Source organism: Mesoplodon mirus (genome assembly GCF_964341445.2).
Source record: "Mesoplodon mirus genome assembly, chromosome: 15".
NCBI classification, from domain to species: Eukaryota; Metazoa; Chordata; class Mammalia; order Artiodactyla; family Ziphiidae; genus Mesoplodon; species Mesoplodon mirus.
The window spans coordinates 28,898,413-28,916,214 of record NC_138991.1 but is presented as its reverse complement, the minus strand read 5'-3'; the positions used below and the strand labels follow the sequence as shown (position 1 = coordinate 28,916,214).

Genomic DNA, 17,802 nt, shown 5'->3' with positions numbered 1-17,802 from the left:
CCTAACATGGGAAAGGAAATAGCCACCCAAGTCCAGGAAGCGCAGTGAGTCACATACAGGATAAACCCAAGGAGAAACACACCGAGAAACATAGTAATCAAATTGGCAAAAATTAAAGACAAAGAAAAATTATTGAAAGCAAAAAGGGAAAAATGACAGAAAACATACAAGGGAACTCCCATAAGGTTAGCAACTGATTTCTCAGCAGAAACTCTACAAGCCAGAAGGGAGTGGCATGATATACTTAAAGTGATGAAAGGGAAGAACGTACAACCAAGATTACTCTACCCGGCAAGGATCTCATTCAGATCCGATGGAGAAATCAAAAGCTTTACAGACAAGCAAAAGCTAAGAGAATTCAGCACCACCAAACCAGCTCTACAACAAGTGCTAAAGGAACTTCTCTAAGTGGGAAACACAAGAGAAGAAAAGGACCTACAAAAACAAACCCAAAACAATGAAAAACATGGTCATAGGAACATACATATCGATAATTGCCTTAACTGTGAATGGATTAAATGCTCCAACCAAAAGACACAGGCTTGCTGAATGGATACAAACACAAGACCCATATATATGCTGTCTACAAGAGACCCACTTCAGACCTAAGGACACATACAGACTGAAAGTGAGGGGATGGAAAAAGATATTCCATGCAAAAAGAAATCAAAAGAAAGCTGGAGTAGCTATACTCATATCAGATAAAATAGACTTTAAAATAAAGAATGTTACAAGAGACAAGGAAGGACACTACATAATGATCAAGGGACGAATCCAAGAAGAAGCTATAACAATTATAAATATATATGCACCCAACATAGGAGCACCTCAATACATAAGGCAACTGCTAACAGCTATAAAAGAGGAAATCGACAGTAACACAATAATAGTGGGGGACTTTAACACCACACTCACACCAATGGACGGATCAATGAACATGAAAATAAATAAGGAAACAGAAGCTTTAAATGACACAAGAGACCAGATAGATTTAATTGATATTTATGGGACATTCCATGCCAAAACAGCAGATTACACTTTCTTCTCAAGTGCACACAAAACATTCTCCAGGATAGATCACATCCTGGGTCACAAATCAAGTCTCAGTAAATTTAAGAAAATTGAAATCATATCAAGCACCTTTTTGACCACAACACTATGAGATCAGAAATGAATTACAGGGAAGAAAACGTAAAAAACACAAACACACATGGAGACTAAACAATACGTTACTAAATAACCAAGAGATCACTGAAGAAATCAAAGAGGAAATAAAAAAATACCTAGAGACAAATGACAATGAAAACACAATGATCCAAAACCTATGGAATGCAGCAAAAGCAGTTCTAAGAGGGAAGTTTATAGCTATACAAGCCTACCTCAAGAAACAAGAAAAATCTCAAATAAAGAATCTAACCTTACACCCAAAGGAACCAGAGAAAGAAGAACAAAAACAAAACCCAGAGTTAGCAGAAGGAAAGAAATCATAAAGATCAGAGCAGAAATAAATGAAATAGACACAAAGAAAACAGTAGCAAAGATCAATAAAACTAAAAGCTGGTTCTTTGAGAAGATAAACAAAATTGATAATCCATTAGCCAGACTCATCAAGAAAAAGAGGGAGAGGACTCAAATCAATAAAATTAGAAATGAAAAAGGAGAAGTTACAACACACCTCAGAAATACAACACATCCTAAGAGATTACTACAAGAAACTCTATGCCAATAAAATGGACAACCTGGAAGAAATGGACAAATTCTTAGAAAGGTATAACCTTCCAAGACTGAACCAGGAAGAAACAGAAAATATGAACAGACCAATCACAAGTAACGAAATTGAAACTGTGATTAAAAATCTTCCAACAAACAAAAGTCCAGGACCAGATGGCTTCACAGGTGAATTCTATCAAACATTTCGAGAAGAGCTAACACGCATCCTTCTCAAACTCTTCCAAAAAATTGTGGAGGAAGGAACACTCCCAAACCCATTCTATGAGGCCAGCATCACCCTGATACTAAAACCAGACAAAAATACTACAAAAAAAGAAAATTATAGACCAATATCACCGATGAATATAGATGCAAAAATCCTCAACAAAATACTAGCAAACAGAATCCAACAACACATTAAAAGGATCATACACCACGATCAAATGGGATTTATCTCAGGGATGCAAGGATTCTTCAATATATACATATGAATCAATGTGATACACCATATTAATAAATTGAAGTATAAAACCCATATGATCATCTCATTAGATGCAGAAAAAGCTTTTGAGAAAATTCAACACCCATTTATGATATAAACTCTCCAGAAAGTGGGCATAGAGGGAAACTACCTCAACATAATAAAGGCCATATATGACAAACCCACAGCAAACATCATTCTCAATGGTGAAAAACTGAAAGCATTTCCTCTAAGATCAGGAACAAGACAAGGATGTCCACTCTCATCACTATTATTCAACATAGTTTTGGAAGTCCTAGCCACGGCATTCAGGGAAGAAAAATAAATAAAAAGAATACAAATTGGAAAAGAAGAAGTAAAACTGTCACTGTTTGCAGATGACATGATATTATACATAGAGAATCTTAAAAATGCCACCAGAAAACTACTAGAGCTAATCAATGAATTTGGTAAAGTTGCAGGATACAAAATTAATGCACAGATATCTCTTACATTCCTATACACGAAAAATGAAATATCTGAAAGAGAAATTAAAGAAACACTCCCATTTACCATTGCAAAAAAAAGAATAAACTACCTAGGAATAAACCTACCTAGGGAGACAAAAGACCTGTATGCAGAAAACTATAAGACCCTGATGAAAGAAATTAAAGATGATACTAACAGATGGAGAGATATACCATGTTCTTGGATTGGAAGAATCAATATGGTGAGAATGACTATACTACCCAAAGCAATCTACAGATTCAATGCAATCCCTATCAAATTACCAATGGCATTTTTTACGGAACTAGAACAAATCATTTTAAAATTTATATGGAGACACAAAAGACCCCGAGTAGCCAAAGCAGTCTTGAGGGAAAAAAATGGAGCTGGAGGAATCAGACTCCCTCACTTCAGACTATACTACAAAGCTACAGTAATCAAGACAATATAGTACTGGCACAAAAACAGAAACATAGATCAATGGAAGAAGATAGAAAGCCCAGAGATAAACCCATGCACCTATGGTCAACTAATCGATGACAAAGGAGACAAGGATATACAATGGAGAAAAGAGAGTCTCTTCAATAAGTGGTGCTGGGAAACCTGGACAGCTACATGTAAAAGAATGAAATTAGAACACTCCCTAACACCATACACAAAAATAAACTCAAAATGGATTCGAGACCTAAATATAAGACTGGATACTATAAAACTCTTAGAGGAAAACATAGGAAGGACACTCTTGGACATAAATCACAGCAAGATCTTCTTTGATCCACCTCCTAGGGTAATGGAAATAAAAACAATAATAAACAAATGGGACCTAATGAACATTCAAAACTTTTGCACAGCAAAGGAAACCATAAACATGACGAAAAGACAACCCTCATAATGGGAGAAAATATTTGCAAACGAATCAACAGACAAAGGATTAATCTCCAAAATATATAAACAGCTCATGCAGCTCAATATTAAAAAAAACAAACAACCCAATCCAAAAATGGGCAGAAGACCTAGATAGACGTTTCTCCAAAGAAGACATACAGATGGCCAAGAAGCACATGAAAAGCTGTTCAACATCACTAATTATTAGCGAAATGCAAATCAAAACTACAATGAGGTATCACCTCACACCAGTTAGAATGGGTATCATCAGAAAATCTACAAACAACAAATGCTGGAGAGGGTGTGGAGAAAAGGGAACCCTCTTGCACTGAATGTAAATTGATACAGCCACTATGGAGAACAGTATGGAGGTTCCTTAAAAAACTAAAAATAGAATTACCGTATGATCCAGCAATCCCACTACTGAGCATATACCCAGAGAAAACCATAATTCCAAAAGACACATGCACCCTAATATTCATTGCGGCACTATTTACAATAGCCAGGTCATGGAAGCAACCTAAATGCCCCTCGACAGAGGAATGGATAAAGAAGATGTGGTACATATATACAATGGAATATTTCTCAGCCATAAAAAGGAACGAAGTTGAGTCATTTGTTGAGACGCGGATGGACCTAGAGACTGTCATAGAGAGTGAAGTAAGTCAGAAAGAGAAAAACAAATATCGTATATTAATGCATGTATGTTGAACCTAGAAAAATGGTACAGATGAACCGGTTTGCAGGGCACAAGTTGAGACATAGGTGTAGAGAACAAACGTATGGACACCAAGGGGGGAAAACCGTGGTGGGGTGGGGATGGTGGTGTGCTGAATTGGGCGATTGGGATTGACATGTATACACTGATGTGTATAAAATTGATGACTAATAAGAACCTGCAGTATAAAAAAACAAACAAAGAAAGAAAAAAAACACAACTAATACTAAACTTTCTTTGGGTCATTTGTATGGAAATATGTTAACATAAATGTTTCAGACATTGCATGAAATTTCTATAAATCTTATATGTTCTGGTATAATGTTATAAGTCATAATTCTAGTTATTACTTTAAAATGTATATCTCAGAAATAACTAAATTTCCTTGTCAATTGCATTATTATTAACTTTCATCAAATCTTTAACCGTGGTCATTTTTAAGTCTTTTGTCATTTACAGACAGTTCTGGGTGTATTCTGATGCTTTTGCAAAAACGTTCCTATAAAAGGGTTTCATTTTCAAGGAATTCATGGAAAAGACTCAGACAAGTACAGGTTTCTGGTAACTGACTATACTGCTGAACTGAATGAATAAGCATTTTCAGAACTCTAATGGAAAACTGATGAATTCATAAAAGTGCTAACAAAAGATCAAGATGAAAAAAAAATTACATGGGACTGAGTGAACTGATGAGGATGATTATAATTTTGGTGACTTTCAGTTTGAATTAAAAAAAATCCCACAAGGACTCAGAGGCAAAAAATTTACAAATCAATTTTCACTGCAAAGTAAAGGAGCTGTTACAGTGGAGGATTACTGGACTGAATGTCAGTATTATGACATAGTATGAGTGTGTTTCATGTTTGGCAATTGCAATCATTGTTGCTTTTGTTATGGTCATCCATTTACAATGCTTGGCATCAGTTTATTTATCTCTTATAAAAATAAAATACAGTGTGTGTGTGTGAAAAAAAAGAATGTTTAGTGCATCTTTAGCAGGGGGTGGGGTGGGGGGGATGAATTGGGAGATTGAGATTGACATATATACACTAACATGTATAAAATAGATAACTAATAAGAACCTGCTGTATAAAAAAAATAAATAAAATAAAATTCAAAAAAAAAAAAGAAACATAGGTCATTACAAAATTTCTGGAAGGCTACAGCACTAGATGATTTTAAAATGTACATTCCCTTTAACCCAGAATATACCATTACTAGGAATCTTTCTTATGGGACTAATCACAGACGTGCTCAAGATTTACATATAACAATGCTCGTTACTGTGTTATTTACAGTAGGAAAAAAAGGGGATAGGTAACACAGGGAATAGGAGATAGTTTATAGCAGGAAAAGAGATAATGGTTTAACCATTCAATGGAATATGATACTTTAAAATCTTTTTTTTGAAGATTATTTAATGACATTGTGAAAATGTTCATAATATCATGTTTAGTCAAAAACACACGATTTAAAACTATGAAGTGGTTGGTTTCCAGGTGTGGTGAAAAGTAGGATGTGTCTATCATATGCTCCATCTTTTACCCATGTCTTTGTAAAATGTATGATCCCAATTCTATAAAAACAACAACTAATAAAGAAAAGATTTGATAGAAAATTATCTTCTTTACATATTTCTGAGATTTCCTATAGTTGTGAAAAAAAAAGTCATCATAAAAATTATCTCCAGGCAGCCCCACAAAATGCCTTTTTGAATGGGTCCTTAAGATCAGTTAAAATTCACCCAGGAGAAAGCAGGAGGAGTGTGGGAAGATGACACTGGAAGGGTGAAAGGAGAAAGAGAGGATGAGGAAACAGGGAGAACACCACGTTTCACATTCATCTCATTCCTGGCAGAGAGCCCTAGATAAGGGCGGGTTGGTTAAGATAGATTGGTAAGTAGCTATGTTTGAATACGTATTTGCAAGGCAGGAATTTAAGACAAAGCAGATAACAAGTTCATCCTGGTCCCTCCATCATTTGAAAGCCAGCATTTTGCTCACAGCTACTTGGGATGTGTGTGTCTTTCAAATGCACCATCAGGTTTGCTTCTGGTTGTGTGCCACAGTCTTTCCCACCTCCCAACCTTGGGCTCTGCTCCTGTCTTGAGTGTTTCAGGAGTAGGAGTTTAGGAAAAGGAGAGACAGGCATTTATTTAAAAAGATGCAGATTCCCGCCCCTCCCAGCTCCCTCCACTCAAATCAGTTCTAATGCTACCTTCGAAGTTTATAAACCACCGCCCCTAGAGACAGCAACTGAGTTATGCTTACCTTTGAATTCACGGGGTCAGGAGACCCTCTCTAGAAAGTGACCCAAATCCCTACCCATTCTGCCTATTTGTCCTTCCAAATGCAGTTCAGATACCACCTCCTTCAGAAAATCTTTTCCTAACGTACTCAGAGGGTGCCAACCTTACCTCTGTGCTATCTCTGCATCTTGCATGATTCAGTTATTTGACTTCTGCTCAGTAATCACCCAGCTTCTCATGCAGCTAGGAACTCCTCTAGCGAGATTCCTGTATCTCACTTCTCTTGGTGCTCTGTGCCCAGTGCAGGGTCTGGCATGCAGTACTTACATCATGCTCACTGAATTGAATTGTTCTGGATCCTGGACACTCTTGCAGCCTTGGTTTCCTTGCTGTGGGTCTGAGCAAGCTGCTCCAGGTACATTGGGGACTAGCTAAGTATTAGTGGAGGCTGGTGGCCATGGAGAGATGCATTAGGAGCCAGGGCTCGAGTGGGGGGTATGGGTTCTGACAGCTCTTCTCCAGAACTGACCGACTCCACCTCCCTGACCACAGGGCCGGGAAATCTCCATCTGCCTTCCACCTCGGAGCTCTATAAAAGGCTACAAATAGAGTCAAGTCTGTGACTCGAGAAACCGGGGAATCAAGTTGAATGAAATAAGAAAAGGAGCCAGAAATGTCAAGATAAAGATAACCTTGGCTTGGGCTTCCCAGGTGACGCAGTGGTTGAGAGTCCGCCTGCCGATGTAGGGGACACGGGTTCGTGCCCCGGTCCAGGAAGATACCACATGCCGCGGAGCGGCTGGGCCCGTGAGCCATGGCCGCTGAGCTTGCGCGTCCGGAGCCTGTGCTCCGCAACGGGAGAGGCCACAACAGTGAGAGGCCCACATACCGCAAAAAAAAAAAAAAAAAAAAAAAAAAAAAAGATAACCTTGGCCGAACTGTTCCAAATCATTTGGTTGCAGGTCTTAGAAACTTCCTTTATAGTGGCGTAGAAGGGAACCATATTAAAGAAGCTTCCCCCAGAGTGTCCTGACTCCGACGAAGTGAAAACTCCAGAGCCTTGTGCCTTTTAAGTCCAACCACTGTCATGAGCAGAATGACTTAGAAGAAAATGGACCCCACTGGATGCTGTAATGTGATTCAAAGAAAGATCTAGAAGAAAATTTTGAGGTCCCCGACCTAGCCCTTCATTTTACAGATGGGAAACTACGGTACAGAAAAGTTAAGGAATTTACGTAAAGTTAGACATTTACTTAGAGCGTCCGAATGTCTCCAGCCGTTTACCGGTGCTTCTCCCTGGGCCTCTGTTTTCTCATTTATGAAATGAGTAGGTCTCTCTCTAAGATCCCTTCCAGCTCTAATGTTCTTCGACTGGGGAGAGTCATGTTGACAGACACCTAGGTCCACCTCCAACTTGGATGCTATTTCAGTTTGACTTTGGGCAAATTGTTTCTCCCCACTGAGCTCCTGAGACAGCATCTAGTATCATAGAAAAGGTGCATTTGCTGCCTAAGTGTGAAACTTAGAACCCAGCTTTTCCACCTGGTTGGTGTCCAGCCACTCCTTTTCTGGAAAATCTCCAAGTAAGCGGTCTGAATTCTCAAACATCAGTCAGGAATAGTGATAACATTCTTTGGCATCTCTCTGGTGCTTCATAGTTTACAAAGCCCCCTGGGTTCAAATCCCAGCTCCACCATTTTCTAGTTACCTGCCCTTGGGTGAATGACTCTGTGTCTCAGGTTCCTTAACTGTAAAATGGGTTGTTCATAATAATGCCTACTTCACTGTTTCTGAAGAGTACATGCAAGCACTCAGAACATTACCTGGAACACAACAATTGCTCAGCAAATTATTAGTTGCTGCTGTTATTATTATTAAGCACTTTCAGATGCCTAACCTCACTTGATCCTTACATTCTATTACTTTAAGCAAATCTGGACAAGGTTCTAAAAGCTTTTAACATTTGCAACATACAAAGATTCAGTTGGAAGGATTTCTGTTCAAACTCAAACTGTCCTTTTAATAATATGTTAGTAATTCCACTCCATGCAGAAAATGACTCGTGGGATAGCTCCCCCACTACCCACGGTGGGAACCATGTTGAAGGGATGTGATAGCTCCCTTGGGTGGGGTAGCTCTTACATAAAAAGTGGGGCAAGCTGAAGCTTCAGAGAATAAAAAAATTAAAGAGACTTAAGTGAACATCTAGTTTCAGGCCAACTTTTATATTTCACTGCTGGGGAAACTGGGGACCAGAAAGACGAAGTGGCTTTCACAAGTTCTAGAGCCAGATGGTAGTGGGGCTGGAACTAGGGCTCAGGACTCCCTGTCCGCACACCACCCAGTGCTGGTTCCCCACCCACAGCTGGTAGGGAGGAGGATGGGGAGGGACTCACAGGTCTCACTGCTTTCTGAGGACAGTTCTGATGAGGGGGGATGAGACTCCCAGGAAAAATCACAGCTTTAGGGCCCAATACCCTGCAATGAGGCCAACAGAAATGACAGTGGAGACACCCTGGAATGTCTCCACAGGCCCAGACTTGCCCCAAGGTGATTATATTTGGAATGAATTATGAAGCTAATGTGGAGTGGTAACATGAACCAGGAACCAAGAGATCTCAGGACTAATTACAAATTCAGCTTAAAGGCCCCACCTTCCTGTTCCCAGGAAGTCTTCCTTGATGGCTCCCTCCCTGAGTTCCCACAGTGCTTACTGTCTGAATCACGCACCTGGCATACCCCACACCATCCCACATTGCTAAATAGCTTCTACTAATGGCCTCCCCACTCCTTATCTCCTAGCAGCACCAGATATGCTCTCAGTGGAGGGACTGAGCCTTAAGCATTCTGGTCTCTCTGCAGTTGCTAGTGTGCAGGATGATCACAGAAGGGTTACGCCAAAGGGGACCTCCCCTTCCCCAAATCCGTCATTTGTTGAACCAAGCGTCTCCTTTTGTGAAGGAAACCAAAGTCAGGAATGGCATTGCCCCAAGGATCAGAACAGGTTACAATGGGATTTTGGACACAGTAACAAAAGAAAAAAACAAGGAGAAGAAAAGACCTTCATTTATGAGAAGCTGGAAAAAAACCCTCTCTATAAGTAGCCGTGCCACTAGAGAGAAACGTTGTGTATGGGCAGATTAAGAAAGAACGTCTGAAATAAGCTTTCTCTTTCCCATTAAACCCTAGAATCCATGTGACCTTGAGTGAATTCATACTCCTCCCTCCCTTCAGAGGGGAGGGGATGCTCAGTGCCATTATTGGTGTGGGGTGTTGTCTATTTGTTTTAAAAGATTTTTCTGTTAATTTTAATATTCCTTTGACTTTATTTGTTACCCTGAGTACATTTCAGTAAAGTTGGATCTACTTATTCTGGGAATAATAAGTAATAAAGAATTTTTTTATAGACCATTTCCAAGTTGAACACCTGGAAATAAGATGGCATCTGTTATCAGGTTATCTAGACAAGTATATGCATGTGAGGGATTATGTGTGTGTATAGCCTTTGAAATGGAGTCAAACAATGGATTATTGACATATGCATGTAGTACTTTATATACATAGACACATAGATATCTATGTGTATATACAGATATAGACAAAATTATTTTCAGTTGCCATCTGGTAATAACTTGGCATATGGTATAATCTTAAATAGCTGTAACAATATCTATTTTATGTATATATGCAGCTATACAAAGTTATGAATATATGTCTATATGTTTTAGATAACTTACTTCCAGTTGGCATTTATTATATATTGCATACATATGTGCGTGGATAGATACATGTGCACATAGCATATTTATGGTTAGAAATATATATGCTCAGTAACATATAAAGTCTCTTTTTTTTCAATTGGAATCCAGAATAAGCTAACATTTTATTCTATCAACCAAGATACACAGAAAGTATATATGCATAAGAGAAAATGTGTCACTTTTCTCTAAGAAAACCCAAAAGTCATATGGGTTGCCTGAAGTGACATAAATCTATATTTATTACTAGAAAATCAATAGTTTCAGTGCTTATCTTCTAAAGTAGCATAGAGTCTAGTGGGTGCTACAAATTCAGGGAAGAGCCCAGGAATCATATCTTTCACTGGTATAACAGCCTTAATCTGGCGGCAAGATAAAGTAGACCATCAGAATTTGCAGAACTCTGAGAAGAGCTGTTTCGGGTCTTGCTAGATTCTTGCTAGATTCAGCATTTTCATTTTACACTTGATCTTAGCCAAAAGGTCAAGAAGTGATAGCATTTCCACTCTAAACTATATGTTGACATGGTACTTGCCTCCCAGCTCCTGTTTGGAGCTGGGTCCCAGGAGTTGGGGAGAGCTGGGGAGAAGCTGCTCAGATGTGGTGCTCAGAAAGGGTCAGACACTCACCATATGCTGTCACTGCCTTTGTCCATGGGCTGTCCTCTGGGGTCATAGTACACATCCACGCTGAGGTTTTTGTCTGTGTCATGAGCTGAGTTGAAGTTGGTGATAACTCGGGAGGGAATCCCAAAACACCGCAGCACTGCAAATCAAGGGTAGTCTGAGGACTCAGGGTGCAGTGGAGATGGTACCTTGGAGTACCTCACTGCTGCCCACCCAGGAAAGGCACATCACACCCAGAGTACCTGTGTTGAGGGTCCCAGCGAAGACCCAGCACTGGCCGTATTGGACTGCCCTGAAGCCAGAAGTTTGCCACTTCTTGAGGATCTCCACGCTGCCATTCCAGTGCCTTGGGTCCTGGCCACTTCCATAGTCACCACTCCAGTTCCCAGCAACCACACCATAGTCATCATTGGCATTGATCTGGGCAGGAAAAAAACCCCAAAGAAATCAGCACAGAGAGTGACATGCAGAGTTCAGGGGACAAGATAAGGAGACAAGGAAGGAAGCCAGGGAGCCTCCTTTAAGTGGATTTTCTGTCTTTCTGGGTGATTTGGATGATAATTGTGATAATGATCCCCCTAGGAGTATCAAGCAGTATATGAATTTAAAAGTGCTTTCCTTAACAGGCCATGTTTGCCCCTAATTCACATATCATTCCCAGCTCACAGGGAAAACTGAGGCTCCGTGGCTTGTCAGTGGTGAGGGACGGGCAGAAAATCAGCCTGCAGGCAATTTCTGGCCAAAACTCATGGGTTGCTGCTGCTGCCTGACTTGGGAGTCCATGGTTTGAAGCTCTCTTTTGGTGTCCTGGTCTTCTAAAAAGATCACTTTAGAACTTTAGCAACTAACTTCTTCTTGGAAAGAATAAAGATGGACTGTTGCTTTTCATTCATTCATTCATTTATTCATTCCCTCAACTTAAGGCATGATTCTTGTATAAGTAACACAACCATGATGCAGTATGAAAAGAGCACTGGACTAGCAATCAACAGATCTGAGTTTCTTAGTCTGAGTCTTTTATAGACTCATATTGAAATATTTAGGGATGAAATGATATAATGTCTGGGATTTATTAAACAGTCTTTGGAGGAAGGGACAGAGATGAAACAAGACTGGCCTTGAGTGGGTAATGGCTGAAGCCAGTGATGGGTACGTAAGAGTTCATTTTACTTTTTCCTCTACTTTAGTGAAAGTCTGAACTTTTCCATGATAAAAAGTTAAAAGAGAATGAAAAAAGGAGAAACCTCAGAGAAAAACAAATATCGTATATTATCGCTTATATGTGCAATCTAGAAAAATGGTACAGATGAACTTATTTGCAAAACAGAAATAGAGACACAGATGTACAGAACAAATGTGTGGTTACCAAGGGGGGAAAGGGGGTGGTGGGATGAATTGGGAGATTGGGATTGATGTATATACACTATTATGTATAAAACAGATAACTAATAAGAACCTGCAGTATAGCACAGGGAACTCCACTTTGTTATACAGTAGAAAATAACGCAACACTGTAAAACAACAATACCCCAATTAAAAAAAATTTTAAATAAAGTAAAATCAAATAGATAACTAATGAGAACCTACTGTATAGCACAGGGAGCTCTACTCAATGCTCTGTGGTGGCCTAAATGGGAAGGAAATCTAAAAAAGAGAAGATATAGGTATACGTATAACTGATTCACTTTGCTGTACAGCAGAAACTAACATAACATTGTAAAGCAACCCTACTCCAATAAAAAATTTAAAAAAAGAAGAAGAAGAAGAAACCCGAGTTGCAAGCCCAGCCTGGCTGCTTGTCAGCTGGGTGACTGCTTGCGGGGGAGTCGATTCACCTCTCTGGGCCTTCATTCTTTACCTTCCAACACAGGGAACTTTAGAAACAAGTACTCCCTCAGCTGTGTTCCAGCAGCCAAGTTTTCAGAGTTTATGAAACTTTGACTAGCATTTATCCCAACCTTACAGTGAGAACGGCTCCCTCTCTCTGTGGGGGCCACAAGGGCAAGGCCTATGAGGATGAACAGTCTGGAAATGGAAGGATCCTTGCCCAGGACAGGCTGACCCAGCCCTCCACGGTCCCTCTGTGTGATGGGTGAGCTCCACAGCCTCTCCAGGATGGTCTGGGCTGGAATAGCAGGATGGGGCCAGATGGGACTCCTTCAAGATGGAAGATTGCACAGACCATCCCCATCTCCTGAGTCACAGGTGCACCAGCCTCCAAAGTGGTAATCAGCAGAGTCATCTCTGACTGAAAGTCAAGGTTTCAAAGCCCCACGCAGGCCATAATTAGCTCGTGGCCCAGCCCAACCAGGAGGGCTGGAGAGAGAGTGGGGAGGTACCGCTGAGGCACCCAGCTCTGAGATCAAGTGGTTTGTCTGGAGGGCAGGGGTGAGTCAGCAGCTACTGGAGCCAGCTGCCTACCCTCCCCTCCCCTCTCCTGAGCTGAGGAGGCTCAGCTTCCTAAAGTGCCTGAATCCAGCTTCCCTCGACCTTGGCGTTGGGTTTAATCCACCCCCTCCTGGGCCACTTGGTTTTTGAAGTTGGGTCCAGGCCCCACTCCCTCTCTGCACTCTTCCCAGCTGCCTTGGTCCCCACCATTTCCTCAGCACCTGCACATTGCCTGGGCCTCCCCACAGCTGTCCTGTGAAGTTTGGGTTAAGAAGTAACCCAAAGCTGTCTGATGACCCCCGATATCTATCATGCAGTCAGAAGGCCATTCAAATTTCTAACCATGTAACTAGCTTGTTAGCTTGGATATTCTCCCAACTCAAAAGAGACTTGAAATGCCTAGTCCATTAACCAAAAAAAAAAAAAAAGTTAAAGACACTTCTGAGTAATCATTTAGTTTCAGAGGGTTAAAGTTCAAGAACTCTCTGACTTTTAGCTTTTTACTTTGTAACTTCTGAGCAGGCTATTCCTTGTTTGGATACTTTCTGATGGAGGTGCTCTCTGCACACTGACTACAGAGCAGTGCATTCCTCCAGCATCCAGCTTATGTGTGCCTCTGAGTGCACGTGCGCATGTGTCTGGGGAAGTGGGGACAGATTTCTCACATGGAGGGACTGGGCAAGTGAAGGAGGCCCTGGGCGGGCAGTTGGAGGCCTTGCTCTGGCCAGACTCACAGGCTGAGGCTGTGAGTGAGTCACTCCAGCCCCCTGGCATCAGTTTCCCCATCTAGACAATGACTGTGTTGGCCTCTGCCCTCCCCGCTGGCACTCGAGCCCTCTGTGCTGAGGATGGGATGAGTCAGAGCAAAGGAGGTTAACGCTTCAGGCTGGCTCAGGAGCTTACCTCCTTTCCCAGGAGCCCCAGGGATGGAGCAAATTCTCAGCTTTGCCTCCTTCTGGTCCTGGCAGACACCCAAAGATCAAATCCTTCATCATTGGAGGAAGGCCTCACAGTACAGTGGAAAGGGCTTTGGAGCCAGGTAGCCTGGGTCCAGCTCTGCCTTTGCCACTCACTCACTGCGTGTCTCAGGAATGTTCTTTAACGTAGAGGCTCCACGTGTGCGAAATGGGGATGGTAACAGCCACAACTATATTTTGTGAGATGTCAACCAACGCTATAAGTGGTTGTGCCTAACCCAGAGTTGGGTTTGATATACAGGAATAACTAGTTATTATGGTTTTCTCATCACTCACCATTGCACTCAGCACCCGACCAACATACTGGGGGTCGCCTCTGCGGGCCACATCAGTAGCAGGGTCACGGCAAAAATTCAGACTCTTATCCAGCAGAGAGAGGCAAATGTTCAGAATGCCTTCTTCAAACTGTTCAAAATGGGACCATATGTTACGATGAAAGAAATGACAAGTAGTATCAGCTTATAGAAGGCCCGGGGGCTACACTGGTAAGAACCATGGGCTCTGCCCAGATGCTTCCACTCCGCAGCCTCCAGAGCTGAGAGAATCTGAGGAACAACCACCCAACTTGGGCTTTAACCCTGCAAACTCATCCAGAGCCCTTGCTATACACAAGGCCTTGCACTGAGGTCCCTAAAGTTAATGGCACTCCCTCACTGTTATGAACTTGAGAGCAATCACTTGGCCTGTCTGGGCCTCAATTTGTCCATCTTTATAACAGGGAATCAGACTGAGCTCATCTCAAAGTTTCCATCTAGATCTGACATTGATCTTGAGCATATTACTCAGACTTTGGGGGAACTGATTAAAAAGATAAAATGTCTCATTAAATTGGAATTTGAAGGCATTTTCACAAAATAAGTCTTATTTTTGTCATTGCTTCTCAAATGGAGAAGGCCAAGCTCTTTCTTGCCTTAGGGTCTTTGCATGTGCAGTTCCTTCTACCTCCACTGCTCTTCCCCAAGAGATCTATCTGGCTCCTTTGCCTCCTTTAGGTTTCTGATCAAAAGTTCTTTTCTAAGAGAGGCCCACCCAGATCTCGCCCTTCAAAAATATCTTCCCTTCCATCCCCGGGTGCACCTTATGCCCTTACCCACCCCACCCCACTTTCTTTTTGAATGAAATTTAACACAGAACCCAACATATAAAACTCAATATATAAAATATATGGCAGATGTGCTCTGGTTGACTACAGAATGGGGTCTGGACATGGCAGAGAATGCACCTGTCCACCCCCTGCTGGACATGCAAGGTACCTCACCCAAGGCACTTCGTTGTAATGTCTTCATTTATCTACTGGAAAAAAGAAAAGGTGGAGGGAATCTCTGGATGTTTTTTAGGCTGAGCAAACCTGGGAACTCTGTGGACTCAGATGTCATACTAATGAAGGACCTTTGAAAGGTCGAATGCACACACCAAGGAAGCTTCCTCACATTCTTACCTAGAATGAATAACAGAAACTACATTATTGTCCCAAGTGTCTCTACTGGGCCTTATCCTCATTTGTGCATCATGGTACCAATAACACTTCATTGCATCAATTTAGTTATGTGTCTGTTTTGCCCACTAGATTGTGACCTCCTCCAAGACAGGAAATCTGTCTTATCCATCTCCTGTATCCATAGTGTGCAGCTTGGGGCCTGGCACATAGTAGGTCATCAGTAAATGCCTTCCGAATGGATGAATGAGAGAGAGAAGGCAGGCGAATGGACAGATTTGGGAACTTCCGCCTATCTGTGGGACCAGCGGCTGAGCTTCTTGGGTATAATAGGGACATTACCACCAGGCTTTATGATCTTTTTACCTGTCCATAGTTCCAGCCAATCATGCCAATGTAACCTGGTCTTCCCGTGAAGATGACGCCAGCATCTTCCTGAACATACTCCTCCCTCTCATCACGGTTACTCATAAAGACACTATCAGCTGTTTGACACAAAAAGCAGATATTAGGGGTTATAGAGAGGACTATAGAGACCAGTCGTCCTCTCAGTCCTGAGTAACCTCCTGGGGGCTGGAGCAAGCCCTACCTGCAACCCTTCACCCAACCTCCACTGAGGAGTGAAGCCTTGGGCTATAATGTTTCCACCTCATATTGTGGGAACTATGAGCTTGAAAAAAGAAGCTGGGATGACCTGAGAATCTGAAAATGAGACCCCTGGGAATGAAACACTTGCTTCTTCAGGCACAAGCTATCTCCACGCTGCAGAATTGTGCTGTGGTCATTACACCATACTATACAGTTTTCAAAAGCTCATGAGATCCCTGCAATAGCTCCAAAAATGCACGATGTCCATTTAATGGTGAGGAATTTGATGCTTAGAAGGGTAGAGTGACTGCCAGACACACAAAGCTGGTTAAGTGGCAGAGCTGGACTCAAACCCCTGGCTTCTGACTTCTAGCTTCTGTGCTGCTTCCATATTCCACAAACTTTCCCTAATCAAACCTGAGCCCATGAAAAGCATTCCCCCCATCTCCTTTCCATGGGCATCACTTAGCTGATGGCTGGGAGTGTGGGTGGCTAGGTGCCTACCTTGCAACCAGGGGTTAAAGAGCAGTATGAATGTTCCAAGTTTCAGAGTGGTTTCACTGTCCTCGAAGGAGATCTGAACACTCAGCGTGTACCTTCCTATGGGTGCATTGGCAGGACTGAGGATGGAGATGCTCAGAACATTGTTCCTGTCGTACAGAAGTTGTGCACCCCAGCCAGTGCCACTTATCCTGTTGCGGAGTGGAAACACAGCCTTTGTCTTGGCCGACTCTGAGGGGTAAGGCCCTGTAAAAGAAGGCATAGGACAATGGAAACCAAGTAGTGTTGGCCAGACTGTGGGGAGAAACCAGATTCCAATGTAACTGCCAGGGCCCTTTGGGAGACATCATACAATGAAACATTGTGTTATGGCACTGGAAGCAGCTGGAGAGACCACGTGGGCCAAATCCCTCTTGATGTGAAGACTGTGACCCTCAGACTCAGAGACAGGCAGAAACTTGCTCAAGGTCACACCAAGTCAATGGTAGAGCTGGGCTAAAGCCCGGGGCCACCACCACCACCATCCCTTGGATGCACAGCCCCAAGGTCTACTCAGATGCGTGTTGGCTGGGGGAGCAGGGAGCAGGTACCTGTGGAAGCTGTGAATGTCACATGTCCGTTATAGCCGAGACTTCGGCATAAGGTCAATGACATGGAGAAGAGTTGGCCTCTCCGCACGATAAGCTCCTGGCTGAAGAACTTGTCTGTGTGATGTTCCTGCTCATTTCTGGTTATCTGCCAGTTGACACTCTGGAGTTCTAAAGCCATGAGACAGAAAAGAAGACTTGAGATCCTCAGAGGCAAGGGATGGTGGTGTGGGGGAAAAAGTGTAAGTTACCAAAGAGACTGCTTTTGGACAGGGCTCACTGGGGAAGAATCTTCTAGGAAGAATCACATTAAAATGCAAGCATAGCAAGCACTTTACAACCTATTCCCATCTGCCTTTTCAGGCTGCAGAAGCTCTGCACACACTAGTCCCACTTCCCCCTCCACCTGGCCAA

At 42.2% G+C, this 17,802-nt stretch overlaps 1 protein-coding gene across 1 annotated transcript in view; it reads right to left on the bottom strand.

Moving 5' to 3' along the window:
* TGM3 (transglutaminase 3) overlaps positions 1–17,569 on the bottom strand; it is a gene marked incomplete at both ends in the record, with an annotated part of 35,582 nt that extends 18,013 nt beyond the window's left edge. The window contains 6 exons of the mRNA XM_082644506.1: positions 10,916–11,051; positions 11,155–11,332; positions 14,554–14,682; positions 16,079–16,197; positions 16,805–17,047; positions 17,392–17,569. Of these exons, the coding sequence (XP_082500632.1) occupies positions 10,916–11,051; positions 11,155–11,332; positions 14,554–14,682; positions 16,079–16,197; positions 16,805–17,047; positions 17,392–17,569 (983 nt within the window). The remainder of the gene's footprint in view (positions 1–10,915; positions 11,052–11,154; positions 11,333–14,553; positions 14,683–16,078; positions 16,198–16,804; positions 17,048–17,391) is intronic.
* Between the last annotated feature and the right edge of the window lie 233 nt (positions 17,570–17,802).